Below are 19,947 nucleotides of genomic sequence, written 5' to 3'. Positions count from 1 at the left end.
TTAGTAAAACAAAATACTAAGAAACTCACAAATATCGGAGCCAATGAAAGCCATCAGCAGGGGCCTATACCATGAAGCCGGTTTAGGTGGCTAGCCAGCTATGTTTCAGTTTAGTTTGCGCCAACCCTGGGTTTTAGGCACCATGAAAGTGGTTTGGTTCATCGCCATAGTAACTTACGCTCCACAGCTAACCTGGTCCGGGGCAGGTTATGTTCCAGGTAAGAGATCTCAAACCGAAATTGGTCCAATCAGCTGTGAGCAAAGGATAAAGCCACTCCACCTGTTTCTACTCCAAATTAAAGGTCACTACATAGCAAATGCTTTTTAAAGACAAAATCGTCTGGCTTTTAGTAACGCTTATTTAGAATAATAATTTTGTATAATTTAGATATTATTTATGTAATTATTAATCGATCACACATACAATTTTAGTTTATCAATTATTTGTATGCACAGTTTAAAGGAATAAATAAAGGTAATATAAATACGCTTTAGAATCAACCGATTAAGCTATAAAATGACTACATGTTCAATTCTCTCAATACCTTTATCAACTGTATAAACTAACTTCACAATTTTTACTTGCACTGATATGGCAAGACTTTTTCTTTTAGCGGTCCTCTTTCATAGACAGCTATTTTCTTCTTGCTGCGTAAATTTGTTTAAATTCTTAATATTTTTCAATCTCGTAATATTCTGCAGAAGAGAGAAGTGAATCGCGCTGCTTCTCTCGTGAGAAATGAATCGCAGTTTTCACTCTTTCTCAGCATGTGATTGGCTGTTCGCTACTGATGTCACACCTAAACTCCTAAACTCAGCATCAAAGCCTGAGTTGACAGAGAAAGTTGATGATCAGCATCATGGTTCCAACAAAGCTTGGTTGGATTGGTTTGGTTTTGTCAACTCAAAACTAATCCTGTAACCCGGAGTTTGTTCAACTACCATCATGGTACAGGCCCCAGGTGTTGCTGAACAACTGAACTCTTGAGTAAAGCAATAATAAATAAGAAAGAGAAAAGAAGATGCCATGCCAAGTCGCATGGAAAGGAGAATGGGTGAGCAAGAGAAGATCGAGGAGGGCAAGTGAGATTAATGCGATGGTGAGGTGGTGTGGGAAGCTCAGGTGCTCGATGGCTCATTAACACTTGACTACAACACATGCACACCTACTCTCAAAAAACACCACATTTCCAAGTGAAACACAGACCAGGAGAGCCGACATCCTTGCCTTATTAGTATGAGAGTGTACAAAAGTAAGGAGGTGAATTTGAAAGTAGCAATACCATCTCCTGATCATTAGCAAAAGTAAAAAGTCCTCTGATAGACTCATGAATAATGCAATCGAAATATGAAAGGGCAAATTACAATAAGTTTTACATAAACATGCAGAGAAAGATTCAACAAAAGCTCATTTTCAAACACTTGACTTTGTTTTCTCACAGAAGGCTGTATGTGCAAATAAACGCCGGATGAGAGTTTCTCCAATTTACCATCCTCAAACAAGACGCTCTGCCAGAGATGAACTCAAATTGTTTGCCGAGCATAATTTGCCCGCGATGAGGATTTGCTGTGTGTGAACAAAATCATCTGACAACCATTACCATGTACGGGTGAAAACTTTCATAACTTTTTTATTATTTCATTAACTAGAGAAACAATAACTTTTCATAAGATAATACCGCTCAGGATATGAGCTTGAAAGCAAATCAACACACTTCATATAAGCTCTCGTTCCCTAACTGCTTTAGTATTTATAAGTATTAGCTTGAATTGGTGCTGCTGTCTTACCCAAGCTGCTAACACTCATGGAAAGCTTTTACATGCTCTACATGAGACCAGAGTAAGGACTAAGTATGATGTTGGCTGTATAATTAACAGATGAGCCTAAAATGTACACAAAAAAAAGTGAGTGAAATGAAGGTGCATGGTTAAAAACTATATTCATCTAAAAAAGAAAGGAAGTAGTAGTTATCTAGACCAGGTCTTTAAAGAATACCCACTGTGTCATACTGAAAAAAATATCTTGGCAGTAGGTGTGTTGAGCAACCACCTTTGCCTCAATGAATCTCATGTAGACTTCCCTCATGGATATCAGTTCAACAGATGTGGGTGGTTTGGGAAGGTGTTCAGTATCTATTTTGCATACATCATTAAAACTTCAGGATGCTGTATATTATATTATGTTTCTGTCCGTGTGTGATCCTGGTTAACCCTACATTGTTGAGACAAAATGTCCCCTCAATGGGCATTTTTTTGATCCCCATAAGAAAAACATCTTATAGATCATACTAAATTATGTTTTTTTGAAAATGTAAAAATGCAGAAGGTTTTCTGTGAGGGTTGTGTTTTGGGTATAAATCTAGAGGACAGAATATACTATTTGTACAGTATAAAATTTGTTATGTCTATGGAACATTCCCATAAAACATTGAAACTGTATATTTTACATCTATTTCATTAACATTATTATTTTATATACCAACGTACTTGAACTAAAATCTGCTTATAGCAATCACCCTAATAAGGCGGGTGTTAATATAGGCCACATGATGAATTAAAGTTCATCAAAATTAACCTTTCCATGAGCCATGACAAATAAACGTGTAGATTTCTAGCCTTCAATCTCATAAAAAAAGCTAAAAATAACATGAAATGCAACACGCTGTAAAAAATGTCCACCTACTTCCACTTAAAAACATAAGTTCTGTTTCTGCCTTAAGATCAAGATCAAGAATCAAATTGGCTGTAGAAGCCATTTCAACATTTTTCCCCAGTTCATTTAAATGATATTAAACTGACTTAGAGTTGCCACTAGAGTTGAATCTCATATTATTTAATATTTATATATATATTTTTTTTTTTGATGAGTTAAAGTAATGGAAAAATATGTCGCCGCCATGACTAACTGATACAGTGCATAAAACAACAATGTTCATAACTTAAAGAACATAATTATTTAAATAATAATCAAATAAAGCAGGAACATCTGGGAACATCCTTTTACTGTAAAAGTCCAACAACTTTAAAAAATATTTTACACTAAAAGTACATGTATTCATGAATTAAATGTTTTGACTATAAATTATTTCAGGCATTTCATTCCTAAACTATTAACAGTACAGTAAAATTACATGTTATCCCATCAAATCTCGTAGAATTTTTACAGTAGCCACCTATGCTTAAGGTAAGTTACAGTTTAGGTAGCTTTTCTTTTCTTTTTTTTAAATTAATTTTTTACATTAAATTACAAATGTAAAAATAGCCTACTGCACTTAACATTTCCTCTTTAAAATGTAAAGACGTTTACATTTTTATTATTGTATTCATTTTTTTTAAACATTTCTTTTTCTAAACCTAACAACGGTATTTTAATATTTGTAGCGTATACATTGGAGGTGGAACTTTTGCCGTGTACATTTGCTCCAATCACCACATGCGACCACTGACAGCCTGACCATTTCAGCTCACAAGTGTTGCATGCATTGGAACGGTACAGTGGCTGCATTCACTCGCCGCCGTTGCTCAACAAGTTAACGCTTGGAATAATCAAATGATGTCACATCCGCTGTTAAGCTCGCCTTGGTAGTGTTGGATGCTCTCACGCGCTGTCTGCTGAACCCTCATGCGCGTGCGGTCGTAACTTTGGGCAGCGCGCGCTCAGTATTGGCTGCACGCGGGAACTCGCGCGGTGGAGCTGCACGGTAATGAATGTGTATCAATCCGCCCTGTTCTTTTCTGGCATCATCTGCCACACCGAGGAAGTGATATTAACGCCAGAAAAGTGCGATAGAGACGTGACAGCATGATCCTTCTGTTCGGTGCATTAAAGCCCCTGCTTTTCCTCATTGTCTTCGGACTGTATCCATCCATGGTAAGTTGATGTGATGAGTTGCAAGCTAAAAGATTTCAAGATAATGCAATGCACTTGATTTCTCAGTCTCTCTATATATGTGGATCTATTTGAAACAGATTGCATATGCCGTAGTAGGAAATAAATATTGATATTTTAAATTAAGTTGGTTGCTGAAATCTCAAAGTTGTATTTTTATATATAATTATTTAATATAATTTCATATAGGGTCCTCTAACACGTCTTCTCAGGATTATGCATCGTATAATATGTACGTGATGGAGGAAAATAAAACTAGCCCACAGATATTAAACTTTGGTTTATTCAAGCATGGAGAGCCATTTGTCTTTCCAGATGTTTTCCGGGAATGCATTATTGAGTTACAAACAGATAAAGGGACATGCAGCAAATATTTATAAGCATTGGAAAATATGAATTTTGTAGATGTTTTTTTTTTTTTTTTTCATTGTCAGTGTGGACTCATACGGTGCATATGCTTATGATATGATTTTACCAGCCAGTGAATATAATGGTGGATTGATCAATTCTGGTCCACTGCCCAACACTGTAAAGCTAAATAACCTGCCCCTGTAAAAATGATGCAGTATATACAATTATGACAGCAGATTACAAACAATAGTATTAATTAAATGCAATGTTTAAAATGATTCATCAAATGAGCTCAACAAAGGTGAATAATTGAAAATGAGCAACTGCACAACATACAATATAACAAATTCAATTGAAGTTACTTTTTGCCAAAAACAGGACTTCAATGTTAATGAATAGTATGAAATAATCTGTAATTAGATTAAGTACAAATATTTCTGATGATGCTGTATCAGATGTTAAGCAAATTGTTCCCTTTGGAAAACAAAGCGCTTGTCTAATGACAACACATGAATACTCATCACATAAACATGTGACAAAAAACAAACATGCATGGAATACCAAAAATGCGACAGCAGAAACCAACTAGTGACAACAAAATCCAAACTGCCAAATGGTCAGACAACGCAACCATAATTACTTACGCCCCAGTGCACACTGGGAAGGGGACAAATGGGAATGAACCACAAGGAAATGTATGTCGATTTAAACTGCTTTTTGCATTATGCTCTTCCATTTTGAATTTTGGCAGTAACAAAATATATAAACAGTCTGCAATGCATATAGCATTGTTTTAATCAAGCTGCTATCTCTTTTAATGCAATGCTATCAAAGAACTGCTATCAAACTGCAGGACATTTTCATGTAAAGACACTACTGCTGAAAAAAAAAAAAAAAAAAAAAAAAAAAAAAATCGCCATAATGAGATGTAACAAGTGCTAAAATGAGTGTGGTGCTGTGCTTCAGATGTTTAGTCATAGCCGGACAGGAGCTGTCCACACTGCCGTGGTGCTGAACTGAACTAATCACATACAGACATTCAGTATGTCTGCATGAACTAGACAGACAATTGCTTTTTGTCTCAACAATTTGTTTAACCATTGGATAACATAGCTAGTACTTCTATACTGGCATGTTGACCTCACCATATGAAGTCCACAAAATGTCAAAGGTCCAAAAGTACATACACACAAAACCCCCACAGACTCTTAGACAGAGGGCTGTTTGTCTATGAAAATGAATGGACGTTAGTGTAATGGGCTTCTAATTACATTGTTGTTGCTTGTGGGATGAGTGATTCATGATGATTAATTTGACGTGCTGAAATGCGTTTTTTTTATGGTGACAAATTGCATTACACACCTACGGGATACAGCTTTCTAATACAGGGATTTCATAATAATACAGACCTTCACCTTATTTAGCATTCAGTGTTCGGTTTTATGGCAAGTTTTTGAATGACTTTGAATGGAAAAGCCGATTCAGTCATGTATTGATCAATTCACATTATGTTTCTTATAATGTTGTGTTGTGAATATCAAGACATTCGTTTTTTGTCATTTGGCCCAGAATACACTCTTAAAGTCCCCGTGAACCGGAAGTTGCAAACGACTTTTCTCCAGTGTTGTGACGTATTTCCGAGAGAAACGGAATACTAAATGAGGCAAAATAGTGGGCGTGGCTTTTTTTTTCCAACAAGCACCTGATTGGATCTAGAAAAGTAGGTGTTTTCATTCAGCCTGTCTACGGTCAGTTGGAGGGGCGTGGTTACGGATGTTAAGCAGACACCCAAACCGTCAAACCTACGTCATCAGGGAAGGTCCTCCAATGCAGAGGGGAGGGGAAATTTCAGATTTTGATTAAAGATTATGAAGCCAAAAAAAAAATTTGTGTGGATTGACTTGCATGGATGAATTGTTCGCCACAAAACGATCAATTTATGGTCAATTTTGAATTCATGGGGACTTTAAGAATAAAGGTTATTTATTGAGATTGATGGTTCCATGAAGAAACACCATTTTGGCACCTTTACCTTTATGTGACATTCATAAAAGATATGCAGAGCCTATCTGACTTTATGAAATCTCAGGAGATATGTTTGCTAACTATCTAATTTTCTAATCTGAACATTACAAACAACATGAATGAATGTCACTGCATGTTTGATAACCACAGTACGCGTGCATATGATGAATGTAATAAACCATACTTGTACAATATAATAATAAATCTGCTGTGCACGAACACTGCCACACCCTCACTTATTACTCTACAGATTTATCGCTGAGAAGGTGACTGATAATGAATGAAAGCATTCCTTTTATCTTTCTATGCCTCGTTCTCTTTCAGAAGTGTACTCAGATATTGAGATATAGTCTAGAGGTCAGAGGCGCACAAGAAAGCAAGAGTGAAAGCAAGCGAAAGAAAGAGAAAGAAAAAAATGATCCCAACTTCTCTGAGCAGTCTTTTCATTTTCAAGCAGGTGTTGTTTAAATCAGCACTTGATTGAAAGCATGACAGCACCAAATATAGTGAGAAGAACTGAAGATAGGAGGGCTGTTTTCTCTGCTGTGTATTTAATATCACGGTACAAATCTCAGACATGGACATAAAAATATGATGATTTCCACCATCAGGACAGAAATGTGAGTCCATTTAAAAGACATGATCATCAGTACCTGTGTGGTCAATGTATGTTCCTCCACGCTCTGTCCAGTTATAGTGATAGTGATATGTTTGGTATTTCTCTGTCTGGATTGATGGTGGGTGCGATTTGTTTTCATCAACAAACATAAATGGAAGTGGACTTGAATGTTGCACTCTGGGTGATTGTAAAAGAATCAATCATTTTGTGCTTTGTTGAGATGCTGCTGATGTTGTAATGTACAATGTGCATAACTACCTTACACTGCATTTATTGTAAATTACTCTATTACAGAAAATATTGCAACGCAAAATAGCAATTTCACTACTGGTCCAGACAGGTTGTCAGTCTTTGCATTGGTGTGGGGATTTTCAGTCACTCTTTGTACCAGTGACTGCATTAAAGTACCGCGAGAGCGATTCGAAAGCATACGGAACCATCTGCTTTCCAATCGCTATATATATAGCAGTCACATGGACTCTATATATACACAGTATATATATATATATATATATATATATATATATATATATATACACACACATATAGGTCTCCTCTTGTGCTGATTGAGCTGATCATTTGAACGTGCTCCTCCCAAACATTGTTAATAAAACATACACGTAACTGATTCGTTCAAAAACACCAATTAATTCAGGAACGAAACTAGTGAACATCTTTATGAGCGAGTATCCATTCACTGAACCAACTCGTTCAAAAACAAAGGATTCATTCAGGAACGAAACATGACTGCCTTTATGAGTGAGTCATTGAATTATACACCTAACCATTTCACCAATTCATTTAGAAAAACTAGTTCCAGGCCCTGTCCTGAATGGTACACTTTCATATGCACTTTCGGTCTTGTGGACTTACAATGGCTGTCGCGTGCGTGTCCTTAGTTAAGTCCATGAGACCGTAGGGTGTCCCATTTGTCATTTTAGGTTTCAGAAAGGTCCTTTTGAGCGGTCAATCAATTCACTGAACTGATTCATTCAAAACACAGATTCATTCAGGATCAAAACAAGTGGACATCTTTATGAGCTAGTCATTATTCATTCAGCCGATTCGATAAAAGCACACATTCATTCAGGAATGACAATTCAATCATTCACTTAATTCATTTAATTTTTTTAAAATGAAAGATGATCATTAAATAAACAAAACTAATGTGTGTTACTTCGTGTAAGTTACTGTTGTATAAAAGCAATGTCACACTCGCAATTCAAAATATATAGAGAGGAGAAGAGTGGGGGAAGATAAGAATGTGTGACAGAGAGGTAGAAAAAAGAAAAGAGGCAGAGGCAGTCAAGGAGGGCGTCAGTAAATTCAGTGTGTGCGCGTGCATGTATGGCATGGGATGCCTCTGTCCTCAACGGGAAAGCTTATCAGTTTGTCCTCTCAGGTGAATCCTCGAAACCTCCATATCGTTTCTCCATCCGTTCTTTTCTCTATCCCAATTCTTTCTCCCTGTATTGTTTTTTTTTATTTTTTTTAGCCCTGCTTGAATCCGTTGAGTGCACAGTTACGACTCTCAGACTCGACTGTACAAATTATACATCAAAGCTGGGGAATTGGATCAGTTACAGCGCAAGTGAATTAGAGCGAGAGAACACTGGCATTATTGTGACTGACAGGGACACACCCACTTTATGATGTCACGGGCTCTCAGGTCCAGTAAAAGACAGATTTCCAATAGATAAAAGTGGTTTTATCGTGTGGGTTTTTCAGTCCAAATAAACTGTGATTTATTTCATTCATCTTCAAACTTGCATTGGCACGCCTGCTTGACAGTTTTCACTGGTAAAGCATGTCTTTAACTGTTTACAAGGCCTTTGCATGATAACACACAAAAGAGATTTTAAAACGGCGTTCCTTTGAATTTGCTCAGTGGATAAAATGCAAGTCCTATTTTATCTACAGCATATTAAAATAAATGTGTTCAATAATAAGTAAAGGGACAGTTTACCCCAAAATAAAAATTCTGTAATTGACTATCAACCCTTATGTCAATCTAAACCTGTATGCTTTTTTCTCTTCCATGGATTAAACGCTTTCAAACTTCAAAAAGGACTCAAAAGCACCATAAAAGCAGTCCATATGACTCAAGTGAAATATTCTTCTGAAATAGTCTTTTGAAGTCATACTGATAGATTTGTGTGACAACTAGATAGAAATTCACTGAAAATCTTGACATCTGCCCTAGTTTTCCTTAGCATTTTCATGAGTAGCAATGTCAAATCCATAAACAAATCCATTTTTGATTTAGATCTTTTCATTGAAACAGCCGATCAGTTAACAGAATGATACATTTAGGAACCAGACGGATTTGGATCTCATGTTACCAGAGATGGTCACAACAGTTAACAGCTCTGAAGTAGGGTACAACCATGGGTACAACGGGGCTAAAGGCACACCCTACGAAAAATGTATATGCCATATTTTTACTGAACATTGATGGAGCAACATATTTTTCTGTGAAAATAAATGATAAATGTAGCAAGGTGGGTCTTTTGCCTCACACACGTGGTAAAAGGCTTTCCAGCATGGGGCAAAAAGCACACATTATTTATACAAATACTATAAAATAATGTTTTTGACGTTAATACTTTACAATCACTTCAACAAGTTTGTGCTTTTGATCAATAAAATAATGAATTTTCAATAAATATACTGTTTTACCTCAAATACCATACTTTTACATATTTTTCGCGACGGCGTCAAGGATCAGCCAAATTTCCACGTGCGTCATCAGAAGCGTTTTTTGTGCCATCTAGTGGTTTAAAAGAGAATAAAGTCAAATGCGCATTTTACCCCTGTGCGCCTTTAGCCCCAGTGTACCCTAAATAATAATGCTAAATTAGTATTATTAGTAGTAGTATTTTAATTATTATTATGGTAACACTTTAGTTTAGGATCCAATTGTCACTATTAACTTTGCTTATTAGCAATCATATTACTAGGATATTGGTTGTTTATTATTAAGTACTAAAGTGTTTGTGTGTGCGTGTGTGTGTGTCCACAGACAATTGGTCCCAAGAAAGGATGGCAGGTGTATAGTTCGGCACAGGATGCAGACGGACGCTGTATCTGCACAGTGGTCGCACCGGAACAAAACCTCTGCTCCAGGGATGCCAAGAGCAGACAGCTCCGACAGCTGCTGGAGAAGGTCTCGCGTATAATACACACACACATTTTATCTCTCTTCTTTCTTTTTCTGACATTATATATATATATACGTACATACTCTACCATTAAAAAATGTGGGGTCAGTAAGATTTTAAAAACTTTTATTCAAAAGTGGCAGTAAATAATTTTACAATGATAAAAAAAACATTTCTATTTCAGATGAATACTGTTCCTATTACTCAAAAAATCCACAAACCATGAATCATGTTTCCACAAAAAATTAAGCAGCACAATCAGATTTTTTAATATATATATAAGAAATATTTCTTGAGCTCCAAATAAGCATATTAAAATGATTTCTGATAGATTATGTGACACTAAAGACTGGAGTAATGATGCTGAAAATTCAGCTTTTCCATCACAGGAATAAATTACATTTTAAAATGTATATAAATAGAAAGTTATTTTAAATGGTAATAATATTTCACAATATTACCGTTTCAAATAAATGCAGCCTTGGTGAGCATAAGACTAAGAGACTTCTTTCAAAAGCATAAAAATCTTACTGACCCCTAAATTTTTCAAGGTAGTATATATTACATACATTTATTTTTTCCCCTTAATATATTCATGGAAATGAATCAAACTTGCCAACTCATTTTTGCAACTGAATATTGACGATATTTAATACTATTACAACATCTTTGTCTGAATGTTCTCATACTCTCATACTAATGAAAGGGTGCAAAACTAGCCTACTCGGACGCTCTTTCGGAAATGTAATGGCCTAATAAACGGGCGCATTAAAATCATGATATTCACAATGTTTCTTATATAGTAATACCTATTACCTATTGTCAGCACATGCATTGCGAATATAATGTGAATATTCAAAATACTGCAAAGCCCTATAATGTCACAATGTTTTTTTCACTGTGCATTTCTTCTTGCTTTCTGTTCTTTCTATCAGCACACACACACACACACATCAATTGGCTAGTGTATATTGTGTGGACAACTAATGTACTGTTTTGCCTCAGGGATTCACATTTCAGGAGCTACAGTACTGTACAGCTAACCGCTAATACTGACATAAACACACACACTTGTCCTCTTGCACTTTATTTCTCTCGGTCTCTCAATCACACATTACATATTTCCCTCCCCCATCGTTTTTATCCTCTTTTATCACTCTCATTCCCACTTAGGACCTTTAAACACACACACACACACACACACACACACACACACACACACACACACACACACACACACACACACACACACACACACACACACACACACACACACACACACACACACACACACACACACACACACACACACACACACACACACACACACACACACAAGTAAAAAGCAATAGCACTCATGGGTGCTTCCATTGCATTCACAAGAGGCTGATTTTATGCAGGTCATTAATACCTGATTTTATGATAAATGATACATGCCTCAATTCAGCGGGAGCCTGACTGCCGTTAATATTTATATGTACATTTATTAACGCCTCCATTTTCCCTATAGCCTGAAAAGAAATCCCAGGCCTACATCTCATTCATGATTTACGGATTTCCACTTTTCTCACACCCTAGTCAAAGCAGCTAATCAGACAGTTTGATGGGGACAAACACCATGAGATTGGAGTGACTGCTTTTTATCTTATTTTTTATCAGAATTAATGGTAGAATTAAAAATGAATTAATTGTAGTCAGTTTATCCATAACATATGCAAAGAAATGTATCTTTGGAAAGTGCTTCTCACCCGCTAAGGTTGAAGGGATAGTTCACACAGTAATACATTTATCTACTCACCCTCATGTCGCTCAAGCAATGTATTGTTTTCTATAAAACGAATGTCCATGGTGACTAGTGGCTGGTCAAAAGGAGCAAAACAAACAAAAAAGTATTATAGATATGAATTGTCTATGGATTTTTTGTTTACTGCATGATGCAAAAGTTTTTTTCTCAAGGTTTATTTTACATCTACAATATTGCTCAAAAGTTTGGGGATTTAAAAAAAAAGATTTTGTCTCTAATGCTCAACAAGGCTGCATTTATTTGTTCAATAATATTTTTTTTTACATGTAATTTATTCATGTGATGCAAAGCTGAATTTTCAGCATCATTACTCCAGTCTTCAGTGTCACATGATCCTTCAGAAATCATTCTAATATGCTGATTTGCTGCTCAAGAAACATTTCTTATTATTATCAAATATTGAAAATAGTTGTGCTGTTTTTGTTTTGTTTTTATATGAGAACCACCCCTAGTTTAGTCCTACTTCTTAACTTGTGCTTGTGTGACGCAGGTGCAGAACATGTCTCAGTCCATCGAAGTCCTGAATCTGCGCACGCAGCGCGATTTCCAGTATGTCATGAAAATGGAAAATCAAATGAAAGGGTTACGGACCAAGTTCCGGCAAATTGAAGAAGACAGGAAAACGATAATGGCTAGAAACTTTAAGGTATGTTTTTTTATTATGTTACAATAGATCTGCTGCTTGGAAATGCAAACATCAGCTTTAGGCATGAATATTGTATGTGTTAAGTCAAAACGCTAAACATATGCAGGCCTATAATAGAACTACATGCATTTCACGACTAAACATTGTTTATTGGGACCAACGTCTAAAGCATAACAGCCTGTGTGTGTGCGTGTGTCTATGTGTGTGTGTCTCTCTCTACAGGAGCTGAACGATCGTATGGATGAACTCCAGCCATTGATTCCTGTGCTGGAGCAGTACAAAACAGATGCTAAGCTGATCTCTCAGTTCAAAGAGGAAATCAGGAATCTTTCTGCTGTGCTGACGGGCATCCAGGAAGAGCTGGGAGCTTATGACTATGAGCAGCTCTATCAGAGAGTCCTCAGCCTGGATAGCCGTCTACGAAACTGCATGAGCAAACTCAGTAAGTAGAAGTACTGATGGAATTGACTGCACTTTTTACATTCACAGTTCAAGCATTTTAAAGAGGGCATATTCCACTGTTTCATATCATTTTACATTACATTAGAATTAAATGGGTTGTGTTTGCTACTGTATCTTTAAAAATTCTATCTGTAACTAACCTCTGCTATGATTGGATGAAGAGTTGCGACACTCCCATAGGCCGCCATAGGAACTTTGGAATGCGGAAGTAACGCGTGTCGTGGAGCGGCCAATAGTTCCAAACACTGATAGTTTCAGCATTGAACCCCATTCATTTTCAGTGCTTCCGAAGTACGCTCGCTGGTAAATTAATGAAATTACTGTATTTTTTTACTTTTACAAACATTAGCCGACCTCTCGTGAATCTAGTCTATAGTTATATTTTATGTAGCCAGTTTTAGTAAATGTTTATTGGAAGATAATAGGTTAATTGCAGCGATAGCTTACGTGACCAACACTTCACTAACGTTAGCTAACTTACGGTAACTTGATGTATATAATATGTAATATTTTTAATAATATTATATATATGTATGTATATATATATATATATATATATATATATAGCCTATATATAATATTATATACATACACACACACACACACACACACACACACACAATTCATTTATTTAAATGGGTTAGGGTTATGCATATATGTGCTTATATGTATTTAGGAACATAGTTAAATTCACTCATTAACTATCTCTCCGGTTTAATTTTATGAAGAATATTTTTCGGTAGAATATTTACTGAACATTGTTGTATATAGTCGTTGCTTTCTCATTATGGGAGCAGTCTATTTCCCTCCTAAATCATTCATTTGTACATGCACAGCGTAATTATTTATATTTTATGTTGGTTGGAGTTCTGAACGGACCGCAGACCTCTTTGCGTGATCACGAAGGCTAATGGCTGAATCGGAATTTATAAGCAAGATCACGGGAATCGATAGCCTAATACAGCCCAGTTGTGCTACAATAAATATAATGAGACGTCCATCATCAGATGAATGACATGGAAAAGTTAAGTTAGAGCCGCTAAAGCCAGTGCTAACGTACTACCCATGCGAACATGAACACTAAGCTTTTCCCTCCAAAAATATAGCCTAAAACTTATCTAAGTTGTCACCCTGCCTCTCCAAATGCAAAACTGACATTAACAAAATGCAATAACAGCTTAAAAAGTACTTGGGTGTGTGTTTTATTATATATTTACCGTTTAATAATGCAATCGCTGCTGTCTGTCCATAGAAGAACATGACAGCCCGCGTATGTTTTGGAACTATTGGGGCTTACATGAACCACGTGACAGCCGTCGCGGCGACATCAAAGCGTGTCGCAACTCTTTCTCTCTATGGCTCTGGGTTAACCAACATGATGAACTAGGTTTCAGGCTCAACTGTCCCAATGAGTTTCTTAGGGGGTGTTTACAAAATATGTGTTTTTGCAACAGCTATTTGGAGGTGAAGAAAAATAACAATGCAAGGATTGAACTGTAGTTGCACTGTCTTAAAATGTATATTTCTGTGATGCAAAGCTGAATTTTCAGCATCATTACTCCAGTCTTCAGTGTCACATGATTCTTCAGAGATCATTCTAATATGCTGATTTGCTGCTCAAGAAACATTTCTTATTATCAGTGCTGCTTAATATTTTTGTGGAAACCATGACACATTTTTTCAGGTTTCTTTGCTGAGAAAGTTCAAAATAACAGTGTTTATTTGAAATAGGAAAGAGATTTAAAATTCACCTTTGCTGAATAAAAGTAATCCCTTCTTTTAAAAAAAATATAAAAATCTTATTGACCCTACATTTTTGAACAGTAGTCAATGTGAACATCCAGTTGTTCCTCCCCCCTTGATTTATGGCACAGTATGTATTAATATTTACTGAAATTAATTTTGCTTAAAGTGTATTATAGTACAGCCTGTAAAAGAAGGTTACAAAGTAATGTTTCAATTAAAAATAAAAATATCTTGCCCAAAGCAAAACATCAAAACTCAGATTTGACCCTCCAGCTACAGTTGGTCCAGATCGGATATTCAATTACTCTTAGTGAACGTCAAGCAAGGCAATTATATAACAATGTGTTTTCAACAATCTTCATAGAACACCTGTGATTCTGATGATTAGGTGTTGAAAAGCCTTACAATATGAATGAGTTGATTAGGCAAATTCAACAGATGTTCTAATATGTTATTAATAGCTCTGATATTGCATCCTAGCGTTGGGGTTTGGATGCACTAAGCTAGTACAGCATTAAAAGTTGCTGTTGTTTTTTTACATGCACCGAAAGCAAGTCTTTAGAAGGAATGAAATTGCTTCTAGGAAACCAGCCATTTGAAAAAGAGATGATGTTAAAAATAAAGAATATTCATTTGGATTTTTCATAGCATGTGGGAAATTAATGAAAATCACCGGCCCTGTGACGATAAAGACATCTGGGACGCGGTTTGGCGCATGGATGACCGACCCTCTAGCATCTCCAAGAAATAACCGGGTGAGTTCTGGAGGGGGGCGGCGCTATGTTCTTCAAGCTGATTAATGTTCTGACATATACCTGATTAATCTTCTTCCTTCCCAGGATTGCTAACAACCGGTTTCCACCAGGTGTAAAATAATTTAGTGAGCCACTCATCTACATACTTCAATCTCACTCTGTCTTTTCCCCACAGATTTGGTATATGGACACTTACACCAACAGCAAGGTGGTTCGAGAGTATAAAAGTATTGAAGACTTCATCTCCGGTCAGGAATCGCGAACCTATTACCTTCCCTTTAAATGGGCTGGAACCAACCATGTGGTCTATAACGGCTCTCTGTACTACAACAAGGAGCAGAGCAACATCATCGTCAAATACAGCTTCGAGACCGGACGGGTTCTTGCCCAGCGTGCCCTGGAGTACGCCGGCTTCCACAACGTCTACCCCTACACCTGGGGAGGCTTCTCGGACATCGACCTGATGGCGGACGAGCTGGGTTTGTGGGCTGTATACGCCACCAATCAGAATGCAGGAAACATTGTGATTTCTCAGTTAGAACCGCAGACGCTGGAGGTTCTCCAGACGTGGAACACGGAATACTCCAAAAGGAACGCAGGAGACTCTTTCATGATCTGCGGCACGCTGTACATCACCAATTCCCATCTGACCGGAGCCAAGGTGTATTATTCCTACAACACAAAGACCTCGACGTATGAGTACATGGACATCCCATTCCACAACCAGTACTTTCACATTTCCATGCTTGACTACAACGCTCAAGAACGGGCGCTTTACGCCTGGAACAATGGACATCAGGTCATTTTCAACGTCACGCTTTTCCATGTCATCAAAACCGAAGATGATTCCTAATGGACATACAGTATGGATAAACGAAAGTATTGTTATTTTCTACGCACTCATGGTTCTTTTCCCAAATGTTAATAAGACATGTTGCCTTTACTTCACCATAAACTGCGGTTTGAATTGCCGTAGGACTGATGACACATAAAGACTTGATGATGCAACGCCATTACAAACAGAACGATTTTTGTTATTTTACTCATCTTCTCATAGCTGCTCTGAAAGTTAGATCTTACTTGCAATATTTCACAATGTGAGCCACAGATTGCTCAACAGCATGAATGTCTGATTCTTTTGCCATCCTTTACGTGGTATTTGTATATCAGAAATCCCATTTTCTTATATAGTGATGTACTTTTGGAAACATTAATTTGTCCAGACTCTCCTGGTAATATCTTGTTGTGTCAAGTTTAGTTGTACAAACTGTAGAGCTCTGAATATGAACCTATGTAAACGATTGTAACATTCATTGTCAATGAGAGGAAATATTTTATATTAAATCTAGAACAAAACAATAAATCAACTGGAATGAAGCCGCAATTCTACATCCATAAAATGTAAACAACAGAACAGAAAGGAGCCATGTGCGACACAGAGCAATTTTGTCGGAATTCAGCCCGAATTCACGGGGGTTATAATAATGAGGTCATTTGCTGATGATTGTGACAAGCCCGAATGCGGTTGCGTTCACATTAATTTACGGGCAGCCCTTCTCACTTGATGACTTTGAATGCTGTCCTTTGGCATTTTCAATCAAGATCAAGGGCACAGGAGCTAGGAGGGGACGATTCCAACTCCTCTCTGCAATTTCCTCTCCCGTCATTTCTGTGTCAAGCCTCCCTGTCTGCTAGGGCACTGGGAATTTAAATGCATTCTCACCACCATCAATTCAACTCTGGGAATTGATCACCCACTGGGATTTACTACTGCTGTTTCCTCACATCACGCCCAGTGCATCTCTTATGAATATTTGCCTACAACATAGTCTTGCAATAGATCTGAAATCATAAAGTTTAAATTGCTTTTCAGTTTTGATGTTTTTTGGAGTTTAGAGTTTCAATTACAAACCTAATTAGATCATTTAAATTGTTATTTTTTTCTACACTTTCTCAACATTTTATTGCCTATAACACTCCCAAATATTTAACCCCTTAAAATGAATAGTTTACCCCCAAAATATCTGCAACTGTTTACACACTCTGTCTTTTAGACCTATAAGACTCCTGTGGAACAAAACGAGAAAAAAAAAATCATAAAAGTGGTCCGTATGACTTACAATAGGTTTTTGTTGTTGGTTTTTCTTTCTTTATTAAAAAGAACTTTTTTACCCCTGCATTAGGAAGTCCCACAATTTCCTGTGGGTCTATAAAACGTCCATTAGAGTTTAGCATTTTTTCGACCACATTATAATGAGGCCTATTTCACAAATGCATAAAACTAATTGGCTCAGCAGAGGAGTAATATCAATATGAATATAAATATTTAATACTGTTTTATCAGATGATAAAGCCAATACAGACTGATATTCACATTATCTTTTCAGCAGTCACCTGACAGTTTCGGTTAAGGCAGTGGAGTGTATTGTGCTCCACATTGCAACTCATTTTAAATTCCAGAGAACGTGAAAAAAAAATGAGAAACTCAGTGGGATGCCATACTATTTCTATTCTCCATCATTGCACTGATATTTATAGACCCATTTTTACCTTTTTCTGTAGCCTACTGGAAAAACTTGCCAGTGGAAGAAACACAAATAGTTTTATATACTGTAAATCCTATATGAGACTTTACAGTATATTTGCATTGAGATAGTTGTAACACTTTAAAATAAGGTTTTATTTAACATTAATTATGAACTAACAATGAGAACAATACTTTCTAAAATATATATTAATTTAGTTTATGTTAAACTCAACATTTACTAAAATGTTTTTCAAGATCCAACATCGTATCTATAATTGTTAATGCACTGTGAAATAACATTTTTATAAACTAACATTAACAAAGGTTAATAAATGCTGTACGAGGTCTCATTTGTTAATGCATGAACTAACAATGAGCAATATATCATTGTTAGTTCATGCATTAACAAATGAGACCTCATTGTAAAGTGTTAAGATGATAGTATTATTGGCAATATTCATATTAAAGTCCCCCTAGTCAATCATTGTATCCCTTAAAACTCACTTTTGATCACCAAAATGACATTTAAATGTTTTTTCCCTGTAAAAAAAATCATCATGCCTTAAAATAGCTTGAATGTAACTCTACACCCTTGCCTCGTTTAGTATACGCGGTTCTATGAATATGCTAATTATCCCCGCCTTCACTCACTCACACCAGCTCGAGTTCAGAGACTCGTTGACGATCACACGTTGACCTAAATGATTACAAGGTAGTTTGTGACAGCGATTTTAAACTGCGTTTTTGAGACTGTCTTTGGTTGGTCTTGACTTATGAATTTGCACAAGGTTTGTCTTGAAGCATATTAAAAATACCACATATAAGACATAAACATGATTTTCACCACAGGGGGACTTTAAGACATTTGGTACTTGTTCTTCAAGATTATTCAGAGAATTTGTAGAAAAAAAATATTCTGATCTCTTGAAAAGTAACTGATCACAAAATTAAACTGAGTTTAAATAAAATGCTAAATATTCCCAAGATCTTTTGATGAAATGCAATCATACTTTAAATCTGTTCTCCATTCACAGCATTTGTTCACGCTCTCTCTTCACAGACTAGTCAAGAAATGAAGTCTGAGTTTAAAAAGAAAAAATGCCGGAAGGGAGGCTGCATAATAAAAAAACAAACTTCTGACTTTTCAGTGACTTTTAGAAACCGTTCTTATTTTTATTGAGTTCTTACACACCCTGAGTCTATTATATATTGAGAAAAAAAAACTAACACCAATCCGACTTTTGCTCTTTTCCAGAAAGACGTCTGTCTGCAGCACTGATCTAAGACATCTGTCCTTAATGCTGAACTGGCTTTAGTCTTATTTTTAAAGATCATTACTTATGTGATTATGCATATGAATTTGAATATGGCATGGCTGTTGTATTTTGACTCTTACACTCTGATCTTCACTAGAAGGACAAACTTCTTGAAGTGCTGCTGTTTCCCGAGGGAGTTTGTTCTCCGGCCCTCTGAACCACCAATTAAAAGGCAGATAGTGTTCAGCTGGGCGTTTTATGTCTCAATTGTTTTTCTTTAACAGCAGACTTATCTCCCAGCAGGAGTTTTAGATCACATCTGGTGGTCGACTTGATTCTTGATTAAAGGTATTCCCTTTTCTTGCGAAATTGAACAATTACTGGTTTAACCACTCTGTTTTTATAGTTCCAAAACATAATTGCCAAATTACGTATACATATGCAATATTGCCATAGACATGATTGCAGATTAATTCATGATTCTATATCATAGGGCTGTCAGTCGATTTGAATTAGAATTAAATTAGTCAGATTCAAAGATTGAATAATTAAAGGTGTACTGTGGTAGTACCTTTTAATTATTAATGGTATGTACCTTACAATTAAAGGTATAATAAGCATACACCTGATACACTGTGGTAAGCTTATTATAAGTGTTTTTTTTTTTTTTTACCTAACATGATGGATTTCACTGGAAATAGCGTAC

The 19,947-nt window shown here is 36.3% G+C and overlaps 1 protein-coding gene across 1 annotated transcript; it reads left to right on the top strand.

Annotated features, from left to right (window-relative positions):
• The first annotated feature begins 3,480 nt into the window (after window positions 1-3,480).
• On the top strand, window positions 3,481-16,369 carry olfm3a (olfactomedin 3a). Its single transcript, XM_056249185.1, has 6 exons — window positions 3,481-3,871; window positions 9,907-10,050; window positions 12,340-12,495; window positions 12,718-12,937; window positions 15,352-15,458; window positions 15,634-16,369. The coding sequence occupies exons 1-6, from the start codon at window positions 3,803-3,805 to the stop codon at window positions 16,309-16,311; spliced, it is 1,374 nt and encodes a 457-aa protein (XP_056105160.1). The 5' UTR covers window positions 3,481-3,802; the 3' UTR covers window positions 16,312-16,369.
• Window positions 16,370-19,947: the final 3,578 nt, after the last annotated feature.

The sequence above is a fragment of the Rhinichthys klamathensis genome, unplaced genomic scaffold (genome assembly GCF_029890125.1).
Source record: "Rhinichthys klamathensis goyatoka isolate OS25496 unplaced genomic scaffold, OSU_Roscu_1.1 h1tg000059l_1, whole genome shotgun sequence".
NCBI lineage: Eukaryota > Metazoa > Chordata > Actinopteri > Cypriniformes > Leuciscidae > Rhinichthys > Rhinichthys klamathensis.
Note: the sequence above shows the minus strand (reverse complement) of the source record. Positions and strands in the feature narration are given on the sequence as shown.

What these genes read in the sequence shown, in the direction of transcription:
- olfm3a (XM_056249185.1), top strand. Translation starts at nt 3,803, where the DNA reads ATGATCCTTCTGTTCGGTGCATTAAAGCCCCTGCTTTTCCTCATTGTC. An exon ending in TAATGGCTAGAAACTTTAAG is followed by an intron (nt 12,496 to 12,717) that starts GTATGTTTTTTT and finishes CTCTCTCTACAG; the next exon opens with GAGCTGAACGATCGTATGGA. An exon ending in CATCTCCAAGAAATAACCGG is followed by an intron (nt 15,459 to 15,633) that starts GTGAGTTCTGGA and finishes TTTTCCCCACAG; the next exon opens with ATTTGGTATATGGACACTTA.